The sequence below is a fragment of the Lepisma saccharinum genome, chromosome 18 (assembly GCF_977018435.1).
Source record: "Lepisma saccharinum chromosome 18, izLepSacc3.1, whole genome shotgun sequence".
NCBI classification, from domain to species: domain Eukaryota; kingdom Metazoa; phylum Arthropoda; class Insecta; order Zygentoma; family Lepismatidae; genus Lepisma; species Lepisma saccharinum.
This window is the reverse complement of record NC_139246.1, coordinates 53636351-53658661: the sequence shown is the minus strand read 5'-3', so window position 1 is coordinate 53658661 and position 22311 is coordinate 53636351. Positions and strand designations below refer to the sequence as shown.

The 22311-nt window shown below is 37.8% G+C and overlaps 1 protein-coding gene across 1 annotated transcript; it reads right to left on the bottom strand.

The window, feature by feature from the left end:
* Positions 1–11348: 11348 nt before the first annotated feature.
* On the bottom strand, positions 11349–21690 carry LOC146002574 (cuticle protein 19-like). The gene is made up of 3 exons (XM_083140514.1): positions 21633–21690; positions 13641–13751; positions 11349–11703 (listed from the first exon to the last, which is right to left on the bottom strand). The coding sequence occupies exons 1-3, from the start codon at positions 21645–21647 to the stop codon at positions 11434–11436; spliced, it is 396 nt and encodes a 131-aa protein (XP_082996640.1). The 5' UTR covers positions 21648–21690; the 3' UTR covers positions 11349–11433.
* Positions 21691–22311: the final 621 nt, after the last annotated feature.

Sequence of the window (22311 nt, the reverse complement as noted above, 5' to 3'; positions counted from 1 at the left end):
TACAGCTACCAGAAGTTAGATAACGAGTAATAAAGACAGCTTATAGTGGTGGTGTCAGCAAAACTGAAAATGATTTCATCTGCTTGTAATGGTAAACTTGCTTTTGTTGTAAAATGTATGATTCCTTTCCTTGTAACATTCAAATCAATTCCATACTTAGTAGAGTGCTCACCAATATAGTAAAAATATTTCGTACAACTGGGAATGTTCTAATGTTTTAACTGTGAGAGAATTTGATTAGAATATTCATTTTAAACTTTTCGGCATGATGACTACTAGCAAAAATAACACAGTGTATGCATAATACAAATAGGTTCATTCTTCTTGTTATAAACATTAAATGTTAAACTGACAAAACATCAGTTTCTTTAAGTTTTGGTTTACGCCTCTGTGCACATCTATAATTTACTGCCTCTAAATTTGAGGACACATATATTTTTATAACTTTAAAGCATAACGTTTCTTCATGTAAAAAAAGAACATCAACAAGAACAAGGAGAAATAAAATTTCAAGATATAAACAAATAACAAACTTTATATTTACGAACGTCTGGTTTCATAGATTGGAAAAAAAATATCTGTGTAATGGTTTGTGCAAACATTTTGCCTTAAAAGTCCATGATTAGATATGAGCATTTCCTTATTTACGTTCAAAATATTTTAAATAAAATCCACAGAAACAGATTTACGAGTCCTTGCAATACGTATGTTACTGATGTATTATAATTCTTTATGATGGTTTCGCAGTTCATCAAAACTTTAAGATGTACATAAATGATATTTATATGGACGAGACAACATTTTTTTGTTGCGTTAAACTTATATTTACAAGATCCTTATTTTTAGTCAAGTCTAGATCTTCAAATTTACCAGTTTCTGAAAAATCAAACATTCCCTTTAGATCAATTGTTGTCTCTCAGGACCACACAGGTCGGCTTATCTGGTAGGTCTATTAGTTCATAAAAATTTATAGTTCTGGTAGTTTGTGAGATAATGATAGTTGACGCCTTTGAACACTCTATATATAACCACGTAGAACGCCCACCGTCATATTGATTGTCTTCGAAACGTGTTCCCATTTATGCGACTAGTTGTTCTATGTCACGAGGGAAGAAAACATGGCGATCTCATAAGCTAGTATCCTTTCTTTGCTATATAGAATAAAAAGAAATGTGATTCAGTCACATTCACTCATTCAGTGTTGTAATTTGATGTCTTATTAAGTGTTTCTTCTCTGCATTAGTAGCTGTCAGGTGATGTCTCGAACAATTTATCTAGTGTTGTATGTTCGCGTTCGGTGCTTGGAAGTACAAATCGAAGTCCATTTTTATCGATTAGTATCATTTTTATAATATCTATAGACTTCACTTAAATGTATTTGTACAAAATTTGATTATGGTAATTAAACGTTGTGGCAATAGTTTATGAGTTTGTTTACTCTTACAGAATTTCATACCACTGTATAACAGTATTATATGTGTATGTATGTATGTGTGTGTGTGTGTGGGGGGGGGTGATGGTGTGTGTGATGGTGTGTTGGTGGGTGTAATATCAGAAACTTCTAGACCGACAAATTAATTTATGAATTTGAACTTATACATATGTTTAAGCATTTGCAATGAAACTGTACTTATGCTGACGGACAACGGATTTGTCAGAAAAGAAATGTTTGAAATTGAATTCTTCATATCGGGCCCGTCATTGAAGCTTCCGCTTGGAGAAAAATCTTCTATTTCATTTGTTCCATCATTATGACAATCACCACCGTACTGCAAGCAGAAAATTGTTAATAAAGCAACAATACATATGTGTAATATATGTAATGCTGAAATCAGCAAAATATGACTACATAAATTGGTTTCAGACGACATCCATAATTCGATGTCAATTGAAATGATCGGTAAGTCCCCCGGTAGATACTCTATGAATATATAATTAATAAACAGGGTGATTCAAAAGTCCCCCAACACCCCTATAAAATGTAAAGAAATAAGGTTGGGTACAAATGGTCATGATAGAAACAGGTTAGACCTACGGGAAATCATATTGATGTGTGCCAAGCGGACGCCCGCCATACTGGTGGCCGCCATATTGAATCGAACTCAATTTTTTTAATGGGGAAGGGGGTGATATCATATATCAAATCAGGCTACAATTTCACGAGAAATGCAATGGTTAAGGTTTTTCCAAAATATTAATAAGGAAAAAGTTATGTCTGCAGAATTGTAACAAATGTTACATTTTCCAGGTGTGAGAAAACAGTGGCAGAATGCTCCTAATGTGTGAGAAACGCATCGAGATTGTTGTGCTGTCTGGTTAGAGAAGTTCGCATGCCATTGCAAACGATTTTAATCAACGGTATCCCCATTCCGAGAAACAGGATCAGTCAACGACAGGCGACGATCAGGTCGTCCCAGAACTTCCACCTACGAAGAAACAGCCACAGCAGACCTCGCTTCATTTGCAAAGTCCCCAAACCGTAGCTCGTCAATGTCAAGGTTTTTCGTTCCAAAAGAAGGGTCACGCTATAATTGGTCGAGACACCATTCACAATATTCAGTTCGGCGATCCGGATCTTCCTCACTGAGATGATGTTGAAGCTGATGTTATAGGGGTGCCCATTTATGCGCTTGCAAGATCCGAACGATTGATGGTAGACTACCACCACATTCCTGTGATAATCGGCGTGCTCTACGGTTTGGGGACTTTGCAAATGAAGTCAGAACTGCTGTGGCTGATCCTGCCTTCCGGAACGCTTGTAGTGCAACTGTCACATACGTCACTGGATCTCGTTTGGGGTGCCGTTAATTAAAATAATTTGTAATAGCAAGTGAACTTCTCTTCCCAGATAGCAGTACAATCTCGATGCGTTTTCTCACATCTGGAAAATGGGACATTCCTTACAATCATGCAGACATAAATTTTTCTTGATTGAAGATAGGTTGATAGATACCTTTATTATTATAAAACCTATAATTATATATAATTCCCCTGTTCTATGGAACATGCTTTGATGACACAAAGGGAGGTGCGGAGAGAGAGTCCTACAGTTCATGATCTCGGCTTTTGGTGATGTGATCGACATCAAGCTCCGGTCGACTATATCCCAATAGGTTGACTCCAGTCACTTATTTGATTACACACTGGTTAAAGTAACATATTTGCAGGGACATAAATGGAAACATTCCCACGTGAGATCAGCCATCCAGGGAATAAAACAGGTTCTTCCGTGTCAGATACGATACCAACTGAACCACGAGGGTCGACATTCAATCCCCACCCCCTTATATTAACTGCAGAATTATATATTCACTTGCACCACCACCAAAGCTCCATCACATTTATTTTACTTCTCAACTGTAGTCCGTGTTGAAATATTAATAAATTAATTTTACCTTATTTGTTCGTAACATATCTCTGACGTTGCCTACTTCATTTCTCAGCTGATTGGCCCGTCTTGACAAGGATTGCTATGTCTGACTGTAAGTCAATTAACTGCTGTTGGTGATTTAAAGATCTGAAAATTTACAAGTTAAGGCGTAATCATGTAAAATGTTTATTTTAGTGGCCTAATTGCACAGTCAGGATATTTTAAGCATTTTTGTGTTCGTAACACATAACAGCAAGAAAGTAATTATTGGTGTCACACAAAAACACACACACACACACACATATATATGTGTATATATATATATATATATATATATATATATATACACCGGGTGATCCGTTTGAGATGTTGAGATGTCAGAAAAGTAACCCTTTATACACAAGGGGTTAATGTACGTATCTCCGACTAGCTTGTTGTAATATAAGCAGAAAGGATGTAAGTTTCGACTGATTGGAGGCTTACTGACTTCAGCTGCGTGGCGGCAGTATCATGCATGTATTACTTTAAAATTCCGCATCCCATACGACATACTATGTGCGCTGTTGTTGCGAGATCATCACCTTTGTTATCATGAACATAAGCGCCGCCATGTGGCTGAAGTCTCTAAACCTCCTCTCATTGAAACTTACATCCTTTCTGCTTATATTGCAACAAGCTACTCGGCGATAAGTACATTAACCTCTTGTGTATAAAGGTTTAATTTTCTGACATTTCAAACGGATCACCCGGTATATTTATATATATAATATTCAATCATTTCTCCATGTAGTAAAAGTCCGTGACAACAATTCCAGGAGACTGTACAGGGATCAAGGTATTTCCTTTTATAATGAAATGTTCTAGGGTTTAATTGTAATGCAATTAATATAATAATAATAACAATAATAATGTAGGAGGCTAATTCTAATTTTGCAATATCATTCATTGTTTAGAAAAACTTATTGCGAATCATAAGCTACTTTCTCTTACAATTGAACTTAAACTTTCCACAATAGGTAATGATTTGTGTGTTACTTATTGTTGCCATGGAAATACTATGTAAATTAATATGAAGCAACACGGACAGAGTTTTCCAGATGTTATCATTTGTCCACTGAGGATATTCTTTATCCCAACGGTGCAAATTGCGGAAATCAAGTTCTCTCTACAAATCAATCCTCTATGAATAGGTAAATGGAGGATAATTGAGAATTCTCAACTAGAACTAATACTGTATATCGTGCAGCAGGTTGTAAGAGCTTGCAAATCAAAACTTATTCCATTACGTTTTTTTTACTTACTTTTTTCCACTAGATTATCTCAATACTTTTAATTAATATATGTTCCAGGAAATCCTTCAAATGTTGTATCTGTCTCGCCCATTTGCAGACAACGTCAACTTTTAATTTAATTTAAATATCTGATATGAAGATATGCATTATCTCCATTGCTCTTTAATTTTGCCTTAGAATATGCTGTTAGGAAGGTAAAAGAAACTAACGAAGGACTAAAATTAAATGGTGTGACTCAGTTCTTATCATATGCAGATGATGTAGACTTATTGGGGGATGATATAAATACAATTAAGAATAATGCTAGAATAGTTTTCAAAACTTCTAAAGAGATAGGTTTGGAAGTTAACAAAGATAAAACTAAATATATGCTTACAGGCCGAAACCAAGTGTTAGGTAATAATCACAATCTAATTATTGATAACAACTAGTTTGAACCAATTTCCAAATTCAAATACTTAGGAGTAATATTAACAAGTGAAAATTATATTAAAGAGGAAATAAAACGTAGGCTTAATTCAGGAAATGCATGTTACTTCTCTCTTCATAAACTTTTGTCTTCTCGTTTAATATCTAAGAAACTAAAAGTTAAAATATACAATACAGTAATTTTGCCTGTAGTATTATATGGATGTGAAACTTGGTCCCTTACATTGAAAGAGGAACATAAATTGAGAGTATTTGAAAATAAGATCCTTAGGAAAATATTTGGACCTAAAAGGGACGAGGAGACAGGTGAGTGGAGAAGGTTACATAATTTAGAACTACATAATTTGTATTCATGTCTAGATATTATTAGAATAATTAGATCAAGATGACTTAGGTGGGCAGGCTATGTGGCACGAAGGGGAGAGGAAAGAGGAGTTTACAGGATTCTTGTTGGGAAACCTGATGGTAAGAGACCTGTAGGAAGGCCAAGACGAAGATGGAGGGACAACATTGAGATAGACCTAAAGGAAATCGGTAGAGATGGAAGAGAGTATATAGATCTTGCTCAAGTTAGGGACAGATGGAAGGCCTGTGTTGCTGCAGCCATGAACCTTCGGGTTTAAGAAGGCTAGAGAGTTAGTTAGTTAGTTATCTGATATGGAAACCAATTTTCACTCTGTGCGTTTTACTGACATGGGTTAAAACGGACAGTCGTGTATGGAGTACTTTTTCCAAATAATTAAATATATTTTAAGACATGATTGGCAATATTCGAAGCCAGTAGTTAGAATTTGTTGCGCATAGACATATATTTAAAATAAGAAATTGATACAGAAGGTTTGAGGGATATTGTAAAATAATGTGTTTAGGATATCTATCTACGCTACTCTTACCCTACATTGTATTATACGTATCGTCTGGTCTTACGGCGGACGGCCTACATGCTGGCAAGGGAAGTGGGGAGCGAGGAATAAGCAGCAGGCCAACCAGACAACACATTTTAGAAGGAGAAATGTCAGCCTATTTGATTGGATACAACAGAGTTAGAAGCCAAGAGGAAAGGATAAAGGATTTAAACATTTCTGTAGGTTCTCGCATCTAGAAGTTGACCCGCATACGTGAGTATACAACGAAAGGTATGTCGTGGTATATTGGGATATTATAAACATTCGACTGTGTAATTATAATTTGTTTCTATTTCAGCAAAATATAATTCGAGACAATTGTTTGAGCCTCTTCCGACAGCCTTGTGGTTAAGGTTGTCGCCTTGTAATCAAGGATTCCCGGGTTGGATCTCGGTGGAAGCTCTGTGTTTTTTTTTATCTTAACACCTTACTGCAAAGGAAGAAAGTGCTGGTACATTGCAAATAGAAGAAAAATAGTTCCATTCATTCTTTTGACCATTTTATTAGAATTTGGTTGTGTTTTTCTTTACCCCTCTCACCATTCTCGAACTATCAGCGCCGACCTCCGCGACGGAGTGGTTAGCACATTGTGCTACGACGCCAGGGGTCCCGGATTCAAATCCCGTGCTGGGCATGGGTGCTCATTGTGAGTGTCCCTTCAGTCTCATCATGTCATAACTTATCTTCATGTTCGCGATTAGCCAAAAGTGGCAGAAGAGCAAAGTAAAATCAATCAATGAATTGAACTCTCAGCAGTGAGAACTGCCTCTTCTCCTCATAGGAAGAGACCCACTCATTTCGGATTTATTAAGAGGGAATGCATATATTTATTTCCTCTCCAGCTCTGTTACGTAGATATATCGGGACTTTTCCCCTACTGCAATAGTAGAGCAAGTTAACATCAGCACTTCTAGTTTCTTTGTGGTAAGGTGAGTGTGGCTGCCCTTTCTCACCTCTTCAAAAAGTCTCCGATTACGTAAAGAAAAGCTCATTTCATTAATTACCTTGCGTCTTTCTTAAATAGGTTCGTACAGAAACTCGTCATGAGAAGTAAGGACTTATATACTGCAAAGTAATGCTTTCACAATATTATATTAAAAGTCATATTTGTAATAAGGCCAGTAAGTATGTAGCAATGATGATCGAAACATATGATTGATTACTTTTTTAAAAATTCTGAGAGTATTGAGCATTTGAAGTAAATTTAATAATCTGCCACCTAGTGCTAACAATTGAAATAAGGCTGCAACTCTAACATCAGGTAGTTTTTTTCCATAGTAAGCAACTTATTTATATATATTAATAACTAGTGAAGTATTATAAAAACAATCGTATAATGCGAGCCTGTCAGTACTAGATATATAAAATAATGGCGAATATGATTCCCAGTTGTAAGAAGATTTACTTCAGAATTTTAAAGTCTGGATTCATGTGATGTCTTTGTCCCTCATTCGTATTGCATAAAAAAGTATTTAATCAAAGCCTCTTGAGAATTGCTTTCCAGAAATTGAACTTGCTTGTGGAAAAGCATTCTAATGAAGGAATGAAAGAAGTCTCACTAACACAAACTATGCCAAACTATTCCACCAAAGTAAAAAGAAAGAAGTACGTACTAGAAAAATAGATGAATTGACACCTTAATTTCAAGCAGTTCCATTTTTATTTGATTTTTTTTATTTAGCGTCGCTTTTCGGTCACTTTTGGCCAATCGTGATTATGAGAATGACTGATGTTATCATGCATTTGATGAAGGAACACTCATAATGAACATTAATACCCAGGCCGGGATTCGAACCCGGGACCTCTGGCGTTATAGCACGCTGTGATAACCACTTCGGCAATTCTAAAGTTATCTGAATAGACACTGCATTGAGAGTTCTGTCTAGTTTACAAGGTACAAATATTGTAATCTTTGTCGACATGTTATTGTTTGATTGTTAGTTTTAATTACATGGATTGCTAATTGTTATTTTCTAAATTTACTTCCGAAGTAACACTCGCCGAACAGAGAGAGATGGAGATAGTTGGGAAGGAGCGTAGAACCACAATCTGAGAAGACAGGAGAAGATAGGGAAGAGAGGAGAAAAGAGAAGATGTGAGAAGCTAACGAAGAGAGAAGAAAATATCACATTTAGAGTCATGTTGAGAGAGACTGGAATCAGTAAAGAAATAAAATTTTGGAATTTTGAAATTCTACTTTTATTTCCAAGTGTTTGCAGTAGCTACCTAGAAAATCATCAAAGTGAATGACGACCTTCAAATTCCTACCATCAACCTTTGTAGACTTGGCGTCTTAGTAGTTGCACAGTAGATACCACTTTTTCAAGCGATAGCGGAACTAGCTTACTATTTTAAAAAGTATTAAAATTTTCGTCTACAGCACCACAAGTATGAACTAAAATCCTGAAATGGGTGTTACAATTATTCACTGACGACTACAGAGAAATATAGATGTAGTGCAAAATAAATAGAGAGAGAGGATCATAAAATATTAGGGTGATTTATGGTAGTACGAGAAAGGGTAAGCTGAGAAACATTACACTACAGAGAAGAAAATTCACGGAGTTGGGGAGAGACGGTACAGAGAGAGAAAGAGAGAGAGGGGGGGAGGGAGAATAAAGGGAGAGACAGAAACATACAGAGAGAAAAGGTAGAGACAGAAATAGAGAGAAAGGGTAGGAAAGAGAATGAAAAAGAAGACAGAGAGAGAGAGAGAGAGAGAGAAGGGAAACACATAGAGAAGGAGAGAGAACTATATACCGGGGATAGTAAAAGAGAAGCAAAAGAGAGAGAATAGAGTGATTAGAAAGAAGGGAGTGGAGGGTGAGTGAGGGAAGGCAGAGAGAGAGAGATAAACGGCAGGAATAGAGAAAGGAAGGATATAAAAGGGATGGAGAGATAAAGAAAAGGAAGAGAGAGTGAGAAAGGAGACAGAGGGAGATTTCTTGCGGTAAGGGTTAAATGTTTCGTGCGGGGGAAAATGTTTTGACATCCGTTTCTAATTTTCGTGATACTCTTGCGTAAAATGTTACGATCTCTTCGCAGGCCATCGATTTATGCCTTCCACTTCAACTTAACCATTACTAGAGCATTACAGAATATCTTAACATTATTTCTGCTGGTGATGGCATGGATTGAAATGGATTGAAATATCAGGCGAATTTTGACGTATCCTTCTTACTGTTTTAACACATTTGAGTACGTTTTTAGTTCTCTTTTTGATTGATTGATTGATTTGGTGTTTTAAGTCCACTTTATGCTCAGTAAGGCTAATCGGGACTGGACCTACAGTTTGAAGTGGGACCCGAACCACTATGTGCCTCCACCAGGTATCGAACCCGGGATATCTTGATTAGAAAGCGACAACGGGGATGTTATTGGCATCAAACTAATAATACAGTACTAATATTTTAAAATTGCCTCCGAAATGAAATTAAGTAAATTAAGTGTAATTTGGTGCAATTAACTATCGTTCTAAGATGAGATTATCGGAAACAATCAAATAATATCACTATAGCATGCAATAACTTACATTTACAACGAACTAACGAGTTGAGTCTAGGGTTGCTATAAGTGAAAATTCGGGACGCCTCTGGCCGGAAGCCTATTGGGGAGTGGAGGAAAGGGAGCCTCAATCCGACAATGTAGTATGTATGTACACTCACCGGCAATAAAAATTGAACACCTAGACCCTGAATACTCGCTGTTATGTGTGTTGCCTAACTCTACGGCGGCGGTAGAAGTTGCCATTGAAATGTTGATATTAGAATCCACTTTTCGCCGTAGAATTAGGCAACACACATAACGCCTTGCAGGGAAAAGAGTATTTTAGGATCTAATATTATTATTGCCGCTGACTGTACATCGTAATTATTATGCACTATACACTGAAACTGCCGTAGGATTTATAAAGTATTTCAGAAACTATTTTCAAGGACACTGAAGAAAATGGAACCACTTACTTGTAGCCGAATTTTAGACGACACCAAAAGCAAAAGTAACCAAATTTCAAGACTTAAAAATAAATGTTGGTGTGAAACTCGATAACTCTTGTATTATTGAGAAGGATAGTTCAATGTACGCTTAGATTGCATTGGTAAATTAGCATTTTTAAATATAGTAATTCACAGTCACTCTTAAATCATTACTCTCAATAGACGAGTTAATGAATTGCATTTTCTTAGAAGAGAAAGAAGATAACGTTTGTTACTTGGACACAGTAACATTTCTTCCTATAGTGTATGAATTTGTTTTGTTTAATGTAATTTAGATGGCAGGGTTTTAATGTTTTGAAATATTGTCGGATACACGAGGGGACAAAAATGGAAGTTATTGGTTTCATTGTAGTAATATTACGTGTTAGTTGTTTTCATGAAAAGTGCACAAGATCCAGTGAAACAGAGAGACATCTTCGAACACTCTAACAATTCTCCAAATATCAAAACCTCAATGGTGTTCTTAACCTTGTTAAGGTGTTCGTGTCCACTTTGACCCATGTGAAATTTATTTTTGTCGGAAATCTTGTAATATATAAAAATAGATGTGTGTGTGTGTGTGTGTATATATATATATATATATATATATATATATATATATATATATATATATATATATATATATATAGGGCCATAGGGCCTACTGGGGGGTGGGGCCTCCCCGATGTCTCTCTTTTCAGCCACCATATATATATATATATATATATATATATACATACATATAATCAATTCCAAGTGGAGGCATGTGGTGGTTCGGATCCCACTTTAAACTGTAGGTCCAGTCCCGATTAATCTTACTGTGCATAAAGTAGACTTGAAACTTTTGATGTCCTCTGTACCCTTCTGTGGGCCGTGGGCGCCATTAAGATGACACTCTGTATACACACACACATGCATACACCTATACAACTATACAGTATTCAGACATTCAAGAAGAAAATCAAATTTATATGATTAGTAATTTTTGGGGGGTAGTCATGATAAATTGCAGTTGTGTGTATCATAAATACTCTGGGAACTGAATCATTACATTAATTACCTTTCCCTTAACTATGCAAGAGTTGTTAATTCTTTGAGGACGATCATGTCCATTTTCAACTATAGTTTGTTGGCAAGGAAAATTGATTTTTTGATTGCTGTTATAAGCCTTCCCAGCAACGTGTGCTGCTTCGACACCCCCCACCCCCCATCCACCCCTAAGCGCCGTCTTGCTCCAGAGAATGACGGGCAGACTGTTCGTAGATGCCTAGAAATCAGCATCTGGTTGCATTGCTTGCTTGTGGCTACGGTGAGTACAGCCTGATATTAAATAATATTTTTTTGAAACAGGAATACAGACAGGATAAATCAAGAAACAATTTATTAGTTTGCGCATGTAAACTTTTAATACATCAGCACAATGGATCACAGTACGTTCATGAAGCAAATTAGCTAAATTGTCTTCAGTGATAGGCAAATCCTCCAAGTTCTTGATGGTCGTACGTCACGTGAGCATGTGCCTTTGGGTGCAGAGTGGGTCCGTGCTTCTTCACCACTGCGTTGAAGCCGTTGTGGCCGTCAGCAGCGTACTGCACGGTCCTCACGCTACCGTCGGGCTCCACCAGGCTGTACTGGCCCTTGACGACGTCACCATGACGCACCTCGTGCTGGCTCTTGATGTCGCCCGTGTGGGGGTCATGGACGGAGTACTCGAATTCATATTTGGGTGGCGCCTGGAGGGAATTTAAGCTCAAATTAATGTGATGTTTGCAGTTGTTATGTAGCTCGATGCAAAGACTTGAGAGTCAAACCACAGACAAGTTAGCAGATTACATTAATGTAGCAGCTTTCTCTCCGCAAGAAGTTCTTACTGTCACCGCTCTGAGGCGCCACTGGCACTTCTTGGCGCCTCCTATCGGTGGCTGTCTCAACTTCTTGAGGGCATTGACTTTTGGTGAAGATGGTTTGCTACCTGGGGTAAATATCCGCATATTAACTTGTCTGTGGTCAAACTCTTTTTCAGATACTAGGAGGGTCAAATCATTCATAATTTTTCATACTTATTTGTAATATTGTAACGATATTTTTATGAACATACAAGCATATAACTATTTACAATAATTACAGAAGGAAATCATATTCTCGCGGGCTATCTACCAGGTGATTCTGTTCATCATTCGTAGCCAGGAAAGCTTCAAGTCTTACTACAAAAGGAAAACAGTCTCAATCTCAAAGATCTAGAACATGGAATATAACAAAAAAATGTCAGAACACTCACCGTAAGCAGAGTGGTAACTTCGTTGCCTTGTGGTCAAGGGGTCTCTGTTCGATACTCGATTCAAGCTCATAGTTCATGGGATCGCACTTAAAATGTAGGTCCAGTGCACTTCACACTGAGCCATGCATTACACTATCTTAACATAAAGTGAGTGAAACGTTTGACAAATATACGTATTGTAAGATAGGAGGAAACTGGGAGTAGTCAAATGTTCGTATCCCACGTCAATTTCCATAATTAGCGGTAATTGATACAGTCCCATGTTAAATCTTTGGTATAGGTACTTGCCACAGGAGACGCTACTGTACATACTGAAGCACTCACTTAAAGAATTGATATTAGTGCAGTTTCAAAGATATTGGTCAATGAACACTGGGGTTTGATAGATGTGTTCCTTGAATTTTCTGTTTTAGTTCTTGCATGAAGTGGATATTGTAAGATTAATTATTCACGGGACAGGAAAAACTTAATTTGTTTTTGTTTTTTATCTAGTAGATTTCTACACGTAGAGTTGCACAAGTTTAAAAATGACGAAAATGGTGCTGTGAGGTTCACTTGATCAGCGTCGCACCCTTGAGGTACTTTACACGTTATTTATACTATTAGAAGCTAAAGTATAATAACTCGGAAATTTTTCATTTCGTATTGTGTGTTCCATTCCCTTTTGTCTCTGAGCTTAACCAGCTCTTGGAAGTGAAAAATGTTAGCTGCATGATGTTTGGTGGAGCATTGGGGTTAGCTTGCTTTTTTTTAATACAAATGTGATGTTGAAATGTTTAGGGAAGGTAAGCGCAGAGATGTTGTCGAAATATCTAAATCCTCATCAGAACAATGCAGTTATAATCTTTGTGAACTGCTCCAGATGCATATATCGAAGTTCTTAATACGAAAGATGAAAGGAACCCTTGATTACAAGGCAGCTACGTTACCACTGCTCCATCGGTAAGGTCCAAACCAGTTATTTGAAGCAATAACTCTTATGAAACGCAAAAATCACAGAAATATTAAACTTTAATTGAAGGACTAAGGAGCATTCCAGTATTTCTCTTAATTTGTCTGAACACTCCATTTCACTTGATGAATTAAAATGCACCCTATCACAATCAACGCTAAACCAAGCATTAACCGCACGGCTATATCAATTGATGATTTAAAGTGTATAAATTAAATATGATGCATTTTCTCTTCTATTCTTTGAAATAATTACAGTATGAGCTAATATTTTGCCACCTAATATAGAAATACGAAGCTGAAGCATACTGCACATTCCACATGAAGATTTATGTTTCAAGGTTTGACTTCAATGGCTTGGGGAATGTGCTTCTAGTTAATATATTTAATTATATATTTTTTAATACAATGTTGTATTCATTGTCGGTTTTCTTTACTTACATAGTGCTCTACCTCCTTAGCGTGTATAGGTGCAGTTATGATCGGCAAGCCATAATGATGAATTGGATACGCTGATGCAAACGCTACTGCTACAATCAGAAGAGCGAATTCCTGAAAAAAAAGGAAATTCCATTATTTACATTTCGATGCTGGTAAATGCAATCGGAAGTTAAGCAGGAGAATCTCTTTTGCAAGGCCTGTTTGATTTCTACTCTCCTCGTTCACTTCGCAACCAACTGAATCGTGCACAGAAGAGTAGAGCTCTCAATATTCAGAAATAGTGTAATCTCACACTCCTCTGTTTTAAAGCCAGTATTCGAAGTAAGGGGAGATTCTGGGAGATATCTTCCCAGCCAGAAAAAAAATCGCAAAAATGTTGCCCCAGCTGTTTCATTGTCACTCTGTTAAACCATAGCAGCGTTCACCCAGCTAACCCCAATGCTCCACCAAACATCATGCAGTTAACATTTTTCACTTCCAAGAGTTGGTTAAGATAGCACTAAAGATGTACATCAGAGACAAAAGGGAGTGGAACACACACTACGAAATGAAAAATTTTCGAGTTATTATACTTTACCTTCCAATAGTACAAATAACGTGTAAAGTATCTAAGTGAAAGTGAACATACCTTCTTACTAAGAGTTACTAAGCCTAAAATTAAAGGTTGCTAAGCAAATGGGCAGAAAGGACTTTAATTCGCGATGTAAAACACCAATATTATTGACATTCAAAAACCACTACATGTGAAAAGTTTGTTTTAAATTTCACATTGTGTACAGTCAAAGACATTTCTGGGTTGTAACAATTCCATTGAAATTTAATGGGAGTGTTACAACCCAGAAGTGTTCGTGACTGTACATGTAAGGTATTAGGGCTGGAATTTCAGATTAAATTGGAATTTGCACTACGGTGTGGCTGACATAAATCAAAGCCAAAACCCCTCGTTAGAAGGTGCCAGATTGAACACTATCGTTACCACTACCCATCATTGCGAACCCCCCAAAACATAAGGTAAATTGTAAGTTGGAATGGTAGATACACCATTAGGCTATAGGCGATCCCAAGTTAAGAGTTCGGTATGGGGTCTTATTGGCATTTGCTTTTGAAGTCACTTCTCCCAAATAAGAGTGCTTTTGTCAGAAGGAAAAGTGGTTTAAGTGGTTTAAGTCTAATGTTATCATTTTCTACCTTTCTCTCAAAATGTAGATCATGCTAGAAAGACGTGCTCATTCCTGGTGTTTTTGTGTTTACTGCGATTTTGGGGGGCTGAATATAACAGCCTGCTAGCTGTTGCCACTCGCTCGCTGGGAAGGTGAAAGATTCGTGAATGTCCAGGCAAAGGTTATTCAATAGACTTCCCGTGAGTATCAGGTGCTTTATTGTACCGTGTGCGTTCTTTTTCATGACGCTGAAACGAGGCAATAGACTGTTTAGCAATATTCTAAGTACGCAAATCTTTCTGATTATTACCATTTCGTCATATAAGATTGTCACCATGAGCCACCTTAGGGAATTCCAGTAACTATTGTTTTTGCTTTGTTTTGAATTTTATTTAAAATTTCGTCACGCACTCTGGCCGTGCGGTCTAAGGCGTCAAGTTCGAGTCTACTGAAGGAAGAGTAACAACTTTTCCCCTGAGATTTCGGCCTGCGTATGCTACCGGTGGCCACCCACCATAGTGAGGAACTTGGGAAGCTACGAATGAGTAGCGTAACTTGGTCATGGAAACCTACAACAACGACTGGCGGTTCGTCGTGCTGACCACACGTCACACCGTAACTGGTTTGATGATCTCCCACCTTTGCAGGTTGAAGTGAGGCCGTCACTCGGTAGGCAGGCCCTGGCTCTCAGGGGCTGTTGCGCCACGGGTTATTTATAATTTGAATGTTATATGATCTGTTCACAACTACATCCTTCTAATGGATGATGAAAAACTATAACAGGATAAATGTAATTTCCTTCTACAGTCTAATACACACAGAAATGCATCAAGTCAGAAGTGATATTTTGGTTTCTCACAAACGATCGTGTTTGATCTGATGCATTTTAATGCATCCCACGGAATAGCAGCTGGGAAAGTGCTATTTGCTGATTTTTTGTGAGAATTTAGATGCATGAAATTGCAGTTTTCCAACTCTAATATATTACTGGAGTAAAAAAATACAGTAAAACTTCGTTAATCAGGACTAAGGGGCGGGGATAAGTTAACCGGATTAACGAAAGTCCGGATTAACTGAAATAACCTAAAAGAACAGTAGAAAGTGCATTAAAACTCTGTTTATAGCAACAAAACACGTTTATTATGGTGTTTTAAAGGTCATAGGCTTAAATACACTATACAGTACAGTACCAAGCCTGCGGGAAACAGAATTTCATCAGTGGTTGACTGCCTATTCTTTGGGAAGTTCTCTTGTTGACTTCTAGCCACATATACAACCTTTCATTCTGCTTCCTTTTTTTTTGTATTTTGCCTTTTGCCTTTTGCCTTTTGCCTTTTGCTAGTCCAGATTTAAAAACTCCCGTCTTATCGGGGTACGGATTAACGAGGTTTTACTGTATATACATTTGTGCCAAATTACACAGTTTGAGTTCATACATATTTTTCTGTTTGGAAGGAGCAAAAGTGAAACCCAAATATCGACAAGAACTGTCTGATTCAATAACACTTAATCTTCGGACGTAACACGGACCTCATTAGCTAATCCGCAACAACTCACCTCTGGAACCACTTTGGTTTTTGTAGTCATGAGTAAACGTCGGAAATGTGGGAAAGTCTTCCTGGAGCGGAAGAGAACGTGTGTGTCAGTCAAATCCTTTGAAAGTAGGCCGTCAACACAAGATGTCGCTCGTACCGTACTCAGGCACGGTGACGACCGTATGCTTTGGTTATGGTAGGTGATTCAAGAGGAAAGTAAATGAGCATCCATTGTAGAGTAGATGTGTGGCATACCATCAGGCCCGGGTCTTAGGGTGGCCCTGAGTGGGCCATCGAGAGGACTGGGCGTTGGGCCATGGCGGCCAAGATAGACCTTAAGGAGGAACAGACTTACTGACTAACTTTTAACTACAGAAATGCATGCATCACTGACAGTTATTGAAAGTATTTAAAATTAATATCCGAAGAGTGATTGTCAATTTTTGGCTAATCACGAAAGGTAAGATAAGCCCAAGCTTCGAACCCGGGACCCTTGGCATCGTAGCCCTCTGAGCTAGCCTGACGGTAACAGCTACCAAAAAATTGGCATGTTTCGTTCTAAAACGTTTACAAAAAATATTAGTAACTATGTACTTGCCTTACATATTTCAATTTACACAATGTTCGTTTGTTTTGAATTGTTGTTTTAAGTTCACTTCATGCACAGATTGGCTGATCGGGACTGAACCTACAGTTTAAAGTGGGATCTGAACCACTATGCAATGTGCCTCCACCGGGTATTGTGCCCGGTACCTCTTGATTACCTTAACACTACGCCATGGGAGAGGCCAATTTACACAATGATTTTGTAAGAAAATAATATTTATTTACAGCATGAAATTCAGTCGCAACAAAATTGAGACTAAAAAATAAAAAATTTCCTGAGGCCATCAGGCATGTGAAAATTCTCAGGTGGTAAATTCCTTTTATCTTACATGGTTTAAACAAATTCAATCAGTTGCGGTCATGATATGTTCAAATATTGAATTCTAAACAAAAGTTGTGTATTATTTTTTTGTATCTACGTGTGTAAGTGAGTATGTGTGTGGGGGGCGTGTTTATGGCGGGGTACATATGTGTGGTGGGGTTAAAAAAAAGGTAAAGCTCTCCCCTGTGCTTAGAACCACGCGAAGAAGGCGTATAGGCGGTGTGGGGGTAACACCCCACACTTTCGTGATCCGGTCGTGAGTGGGAGTGATGTGATCAGCATCACGCCCCTGACCGCCTTTACCCCCCCGGGTTTCCCCCAGGTACCCATGTTATTCGACGCTGGGTGTGTGGTGGGGTGCGTATTCAAATATACAAAAATATGGATTGTTGATTGTGACCAATGACACTCTCCAAACACCATCCCTGTCAAACGTCACCCTCTTCGTTGAAAAAATGAACATTATCATAAACGATTATAATATTCGTATCAGTGGGTTATTAAAGATCTAGTGATGAAATATATATTCTGTAGTTCCCACCTACCTTATTTAGCAATAACAAAATCCTGAAAATAATTCTACTGCTATTCATGTAAAAATAACATGATTAGTTATTTTCTCGCTGTTCCTTGGCCGAAAGGCGACTCAGCTTTAGTGGACTAAAATCATAAATACTTTACTTGCACGTTGCTAAGTTTTGTTGAAGCGCTGTAAGTTTACCACTAAGAAAAATATTAGCTGATATTTCTACCATATCTTGCTTAACCGAAACACATCAAATGAGTGGATACTCGTACGGACCACACAAGATACCCACACCTTTCCTTGTATCTAAATGGAAAACAAATTACTATGGTAATCCTGTACGTAACAATTCTAAACAATTAGTAAAAGCTTATTTTAAGACAATGTTAAATGTTCCTATGCGGATGACGCCGCCATATTCACTAAAGGTCTTTTCTACTGTTACGGCGGCCGATCCTAATGCTGGCAAGGGAAGTGGGGAGCAGGGAAGCTACCACGTAGTACTTATTCCTGCCGCGTCGTAACTCTCGGCGCCACTGCTGTTGTCTGCGGCGTAATGCCCACTCCCCACTTCTCTTGACAGAACTAGGACCGGCCGCCGTAAGAGTGGAAAAGACCTATAACAGCACAAACTTCAAAACGGCATGGTTCAAAATGCAATAATATTTAGGGGAATTTCCAACCTGTTCAGAAAAGTGAAAGATAATAGTAAATCCTACGAAAAGTGCTATGCTGTCTATACTGTTCACAAAGAAAAGAAAACGTCGTGCACTAAATTACGACTTGGAGGACATAACATCCCACAACAACAGAAGGCAACGTACTTGCGATTATTGCTGGATGAAAGTTGAACTTTTAGTGAATATGCACAATCTAGCTTACAAAGAGATTATGATTTGCTTTATTTTACTTCGCTTCTTGTACCACTTTTGGCTAATGTACGAAGATAAGGATGAGTGATGATATGATGAAATTGATGAATGGACACTCACAAACATCCATGCCCAGTCCAGGATTCGAACCCGGGGAAGGCGCTTACTAAGAGAATAAGCTTCTAGGAAAACTTTATCCACTACTTAAAAATACCGCACTGATTATGAAAAACAGTTTAACATTATTTAATGTGCATGTCTGGACATGCTCACATAGCATGCGTAGCGTGGCAACACAATGCATCATCTTAGCAGAAATCATTACACCTGAGAACAAAGCAATGAGAATAATATCTTGCGCAGACAGATATGACTCAAACATCCAAGTTAAAAAAAAAATGGATATTGAAACAATATATGACTTCATGCGAAGATAAAAACGGGATCCTAGGAGAAGGGTTTATATAAAAATATTTAAAAAACGGATGTATGCAACAAAAGCATGTACGAAGAGTCAATCAGCGTCGCAGTTGGTCATCAAATCAGAAGGCGTGAAATATAAGTGCATAATTATCAATGTATTACACTATGATCAGGTAGCCTAGTTCAGGCCTAGTCTAGTTCTAGTCAATTGCCTAGTTTGTAGGACAGTTGTGTGAAATGGAAAATCGTTATTAAACGGTTATCTGTGCTGTGACAAAACAAACAGGACGTGAGAAAAGGCTACAATAACAAAATAAGAAAGCAGGCAATCTTGTTGCGGAAACATCCAAAAATTCAAAACCGCCAAGATCGCGTATCGGATCTATATGTTAGTTCGTTCGCTACACTTTTCATTTTGCTGCACGCTTTAGTTGTTTCGGCGCTACATGTTCATGTACACGACTTGAGCCATTCAAAGTACCAAGTATCATGCTTATAAAATACCTAACAAGTAGAAAAACTAGGCAAGACAAACAAAACTGGAAACTCTCCACACACAAACTGGAGTGAGCTAGTTTTGTGATGTACTGTATGTATTTGTGTCACCAAGAAACTCTATGATAGATACATTTAGAGTTGATTTCATTTTTATTTAGCGTCACTTTTCTGTCTCTTCTGGCTAATCGCAACGATGAATGATGATATGAAGAAATTGGCGAAGGGAGACAAAGAATACCCATGCCCAGGCAACGATTCGAACCCGGAACCCCTGGCGTCGTAGCGCGGGTGTGCTAACCACTCCACCACAGATGTTCGCAGCTGATTATATATATATGTGTGTGTATATATATATATATATATATATATACACACACACCGGGTTTCCCAGAAGTCTTTTTCCGATTACAAACTTTATTCATATCCGCTATATGCAATGTCGAGATGTGAAAGTGGTGGCAATATGTTTGAAAACTAACCAAGTTTATTTGTTGCAGGTTTCAGTAATGTGTAGGGACATTGAATTTTCGCGATGCGCGAAATTGCGAAATGTAAAAAAAAAGATTCAATTTTGAACATTCTACACGTAACTACACCCCCAATGATGAAATATGCATGAGTTTTATTCGCGAAGTAATGCGAAATGTGTGCTTTTCCACGAAATGAACGCTTTTTCGCGAAATAACCGTCAAATATCATCAAATTAAGTAGAAAACACTAAAAAACCGGCAATCGAGGTTGCGCGCGCAAACTGTCGATTTGTAACGAAACTTTTGCCTCAAGTTTCCTACCACTACCAGCTGAAGAACGTTTTATCTTCGATCACATGAGGAAGACGCTGCAAATTGGGATTTCCCATGCACATAATCTCAGTTCGAAAACTTCGCTCCCTGTCAAGCTGCATTCTTTTCTTCCCCCGAATGTCTACCCAACTTCCAGTTTCATTGAACTTGGTAGCTGTAGCAGCGATAAAATTAGTCTGTTCACGCACATCAAGGGAAACAATAGTGTCATTTGTGGTCAGTCATGAATGAATTTTGTTTATCATCATGTGATTTTTAACATGTGTTTGTGTATGTGCAGAAGTGATTATTTTATTTGTTGGACAGCAAGGATATCCTTTAAATACATACAATGAATAAATCACTTGAGATATGCAATTTAGAAATGAAGTGATTTTGTGTTGATGGTTTCTTTTTGGTTGGACAACTAAGTACTTGTGCATGTGTACAGTATATAAAAATGAAGTAGTTTATAAATTTATAGGTCTTTGTATGTTGTTTCTTCTCATAATGAAAAAGTGTGTGCATTTTTTTTTCACCGCTGGTATATACCGCTTATCTAACATTTTATTTACCGCTCTCCTCAGTTTTTATTTACCATAAATTTGTGTCCCTAGTAATGTGGCTGTAGTGTAGCAGTGTCAGTGCCAAGGAATCCGAAATTAATGCTCTTGACATCGGGTGGCATCTTTCCATACAATGTTTCTTGGACTTGACAGGATTTGGGAATGAAGATAAATTCCATTTTTTAAATACCAACTTATTGATGGCAGATATTCTAGACGAAAGAATTCTGTACATTTTAAAGTTCCTCTGCACTGTTATTGGTGACCTGGTCTCGTGATACCAGAGGACATGCTGAGCTCTTTCCTGATTTGTGAATATTTCCGGTTTTCTGGGGACTGACACTGCTACACTACAGCCACGTTACTCAAACCTGCAAGAAAAAAATCTTTGTTAGTTTTCCAACATTTTGGCACCACTTTCAGATCTCTACCTTGCATATAGCGGATATGAATAAAGTTTGTAATCAGGGAAAGACTTCTGGGACACCCGGTATATATATATATATATATATATATATATATATATATATATATATATATACTGGTACCAAATATAATTCTGCAATTTACAAATTTGAAGAGAACAAATTTCTAAATTTGCACATTACGTCGTGGGTTTTAAATGACACTACACGAAACAATGGAGGTGAATTGGCGTTTTCGGAGAGTTTCGTCAGAGTGACCTCAAATAACTTCGCTCACCTTCTGAAAATCCATGTCTGTTTTCCTTCACCGTCTGCAAGAGATTGATTTCAATTCTGCAAAAGGCAGTCCTTATATAATGAGACAATTTCTATCCCGGCGTCTCCCAGGATGTCTCCGTGCAGTACGGAAGGAGGAGATGCTTCAGAGAAAGCCGACAAAGACTTTCCAGGAAGGAAGACTCCAGCATCCTCAGCTGCAACAGAGAGCAAGGAACAGGAGTTCTGGTATTGTTTACGCAAACAATGGCACAGGAGGAGACCTTTAATCTGCACATGTTGAAAAAATTCGAAGGAATGCCGGCGTTTCGTTAACTTAAGTAGAATCTTATCTTGATATGCCTATCTATGGGAAGGATACACGAGGCGTGTGCGAACTGCGGGAAGATTTTTTTACTTCACGCACCAAGTGCACCCGGGACTAAGCAGTTGTGTAATCTTACTCAATGCAACTGTGTTATGCAAATTAGCTCAGGGAGAAGGGCATTTTGATCCTCCCTTCCCCACCGCCCAAAAGGAGCAAATGTTCCCTGTATTCTGATGATATGTTTTCATTTGAAAGTACTCATGGTGATAGCAACAAAAGCTGAGCTATTTGCGTTGCTACTTATTTTGTTTTTGAAATTCAAAATAAAGTGCGATACATCAACAGCGTCACCAAGTGTACTTGATATCAAAAC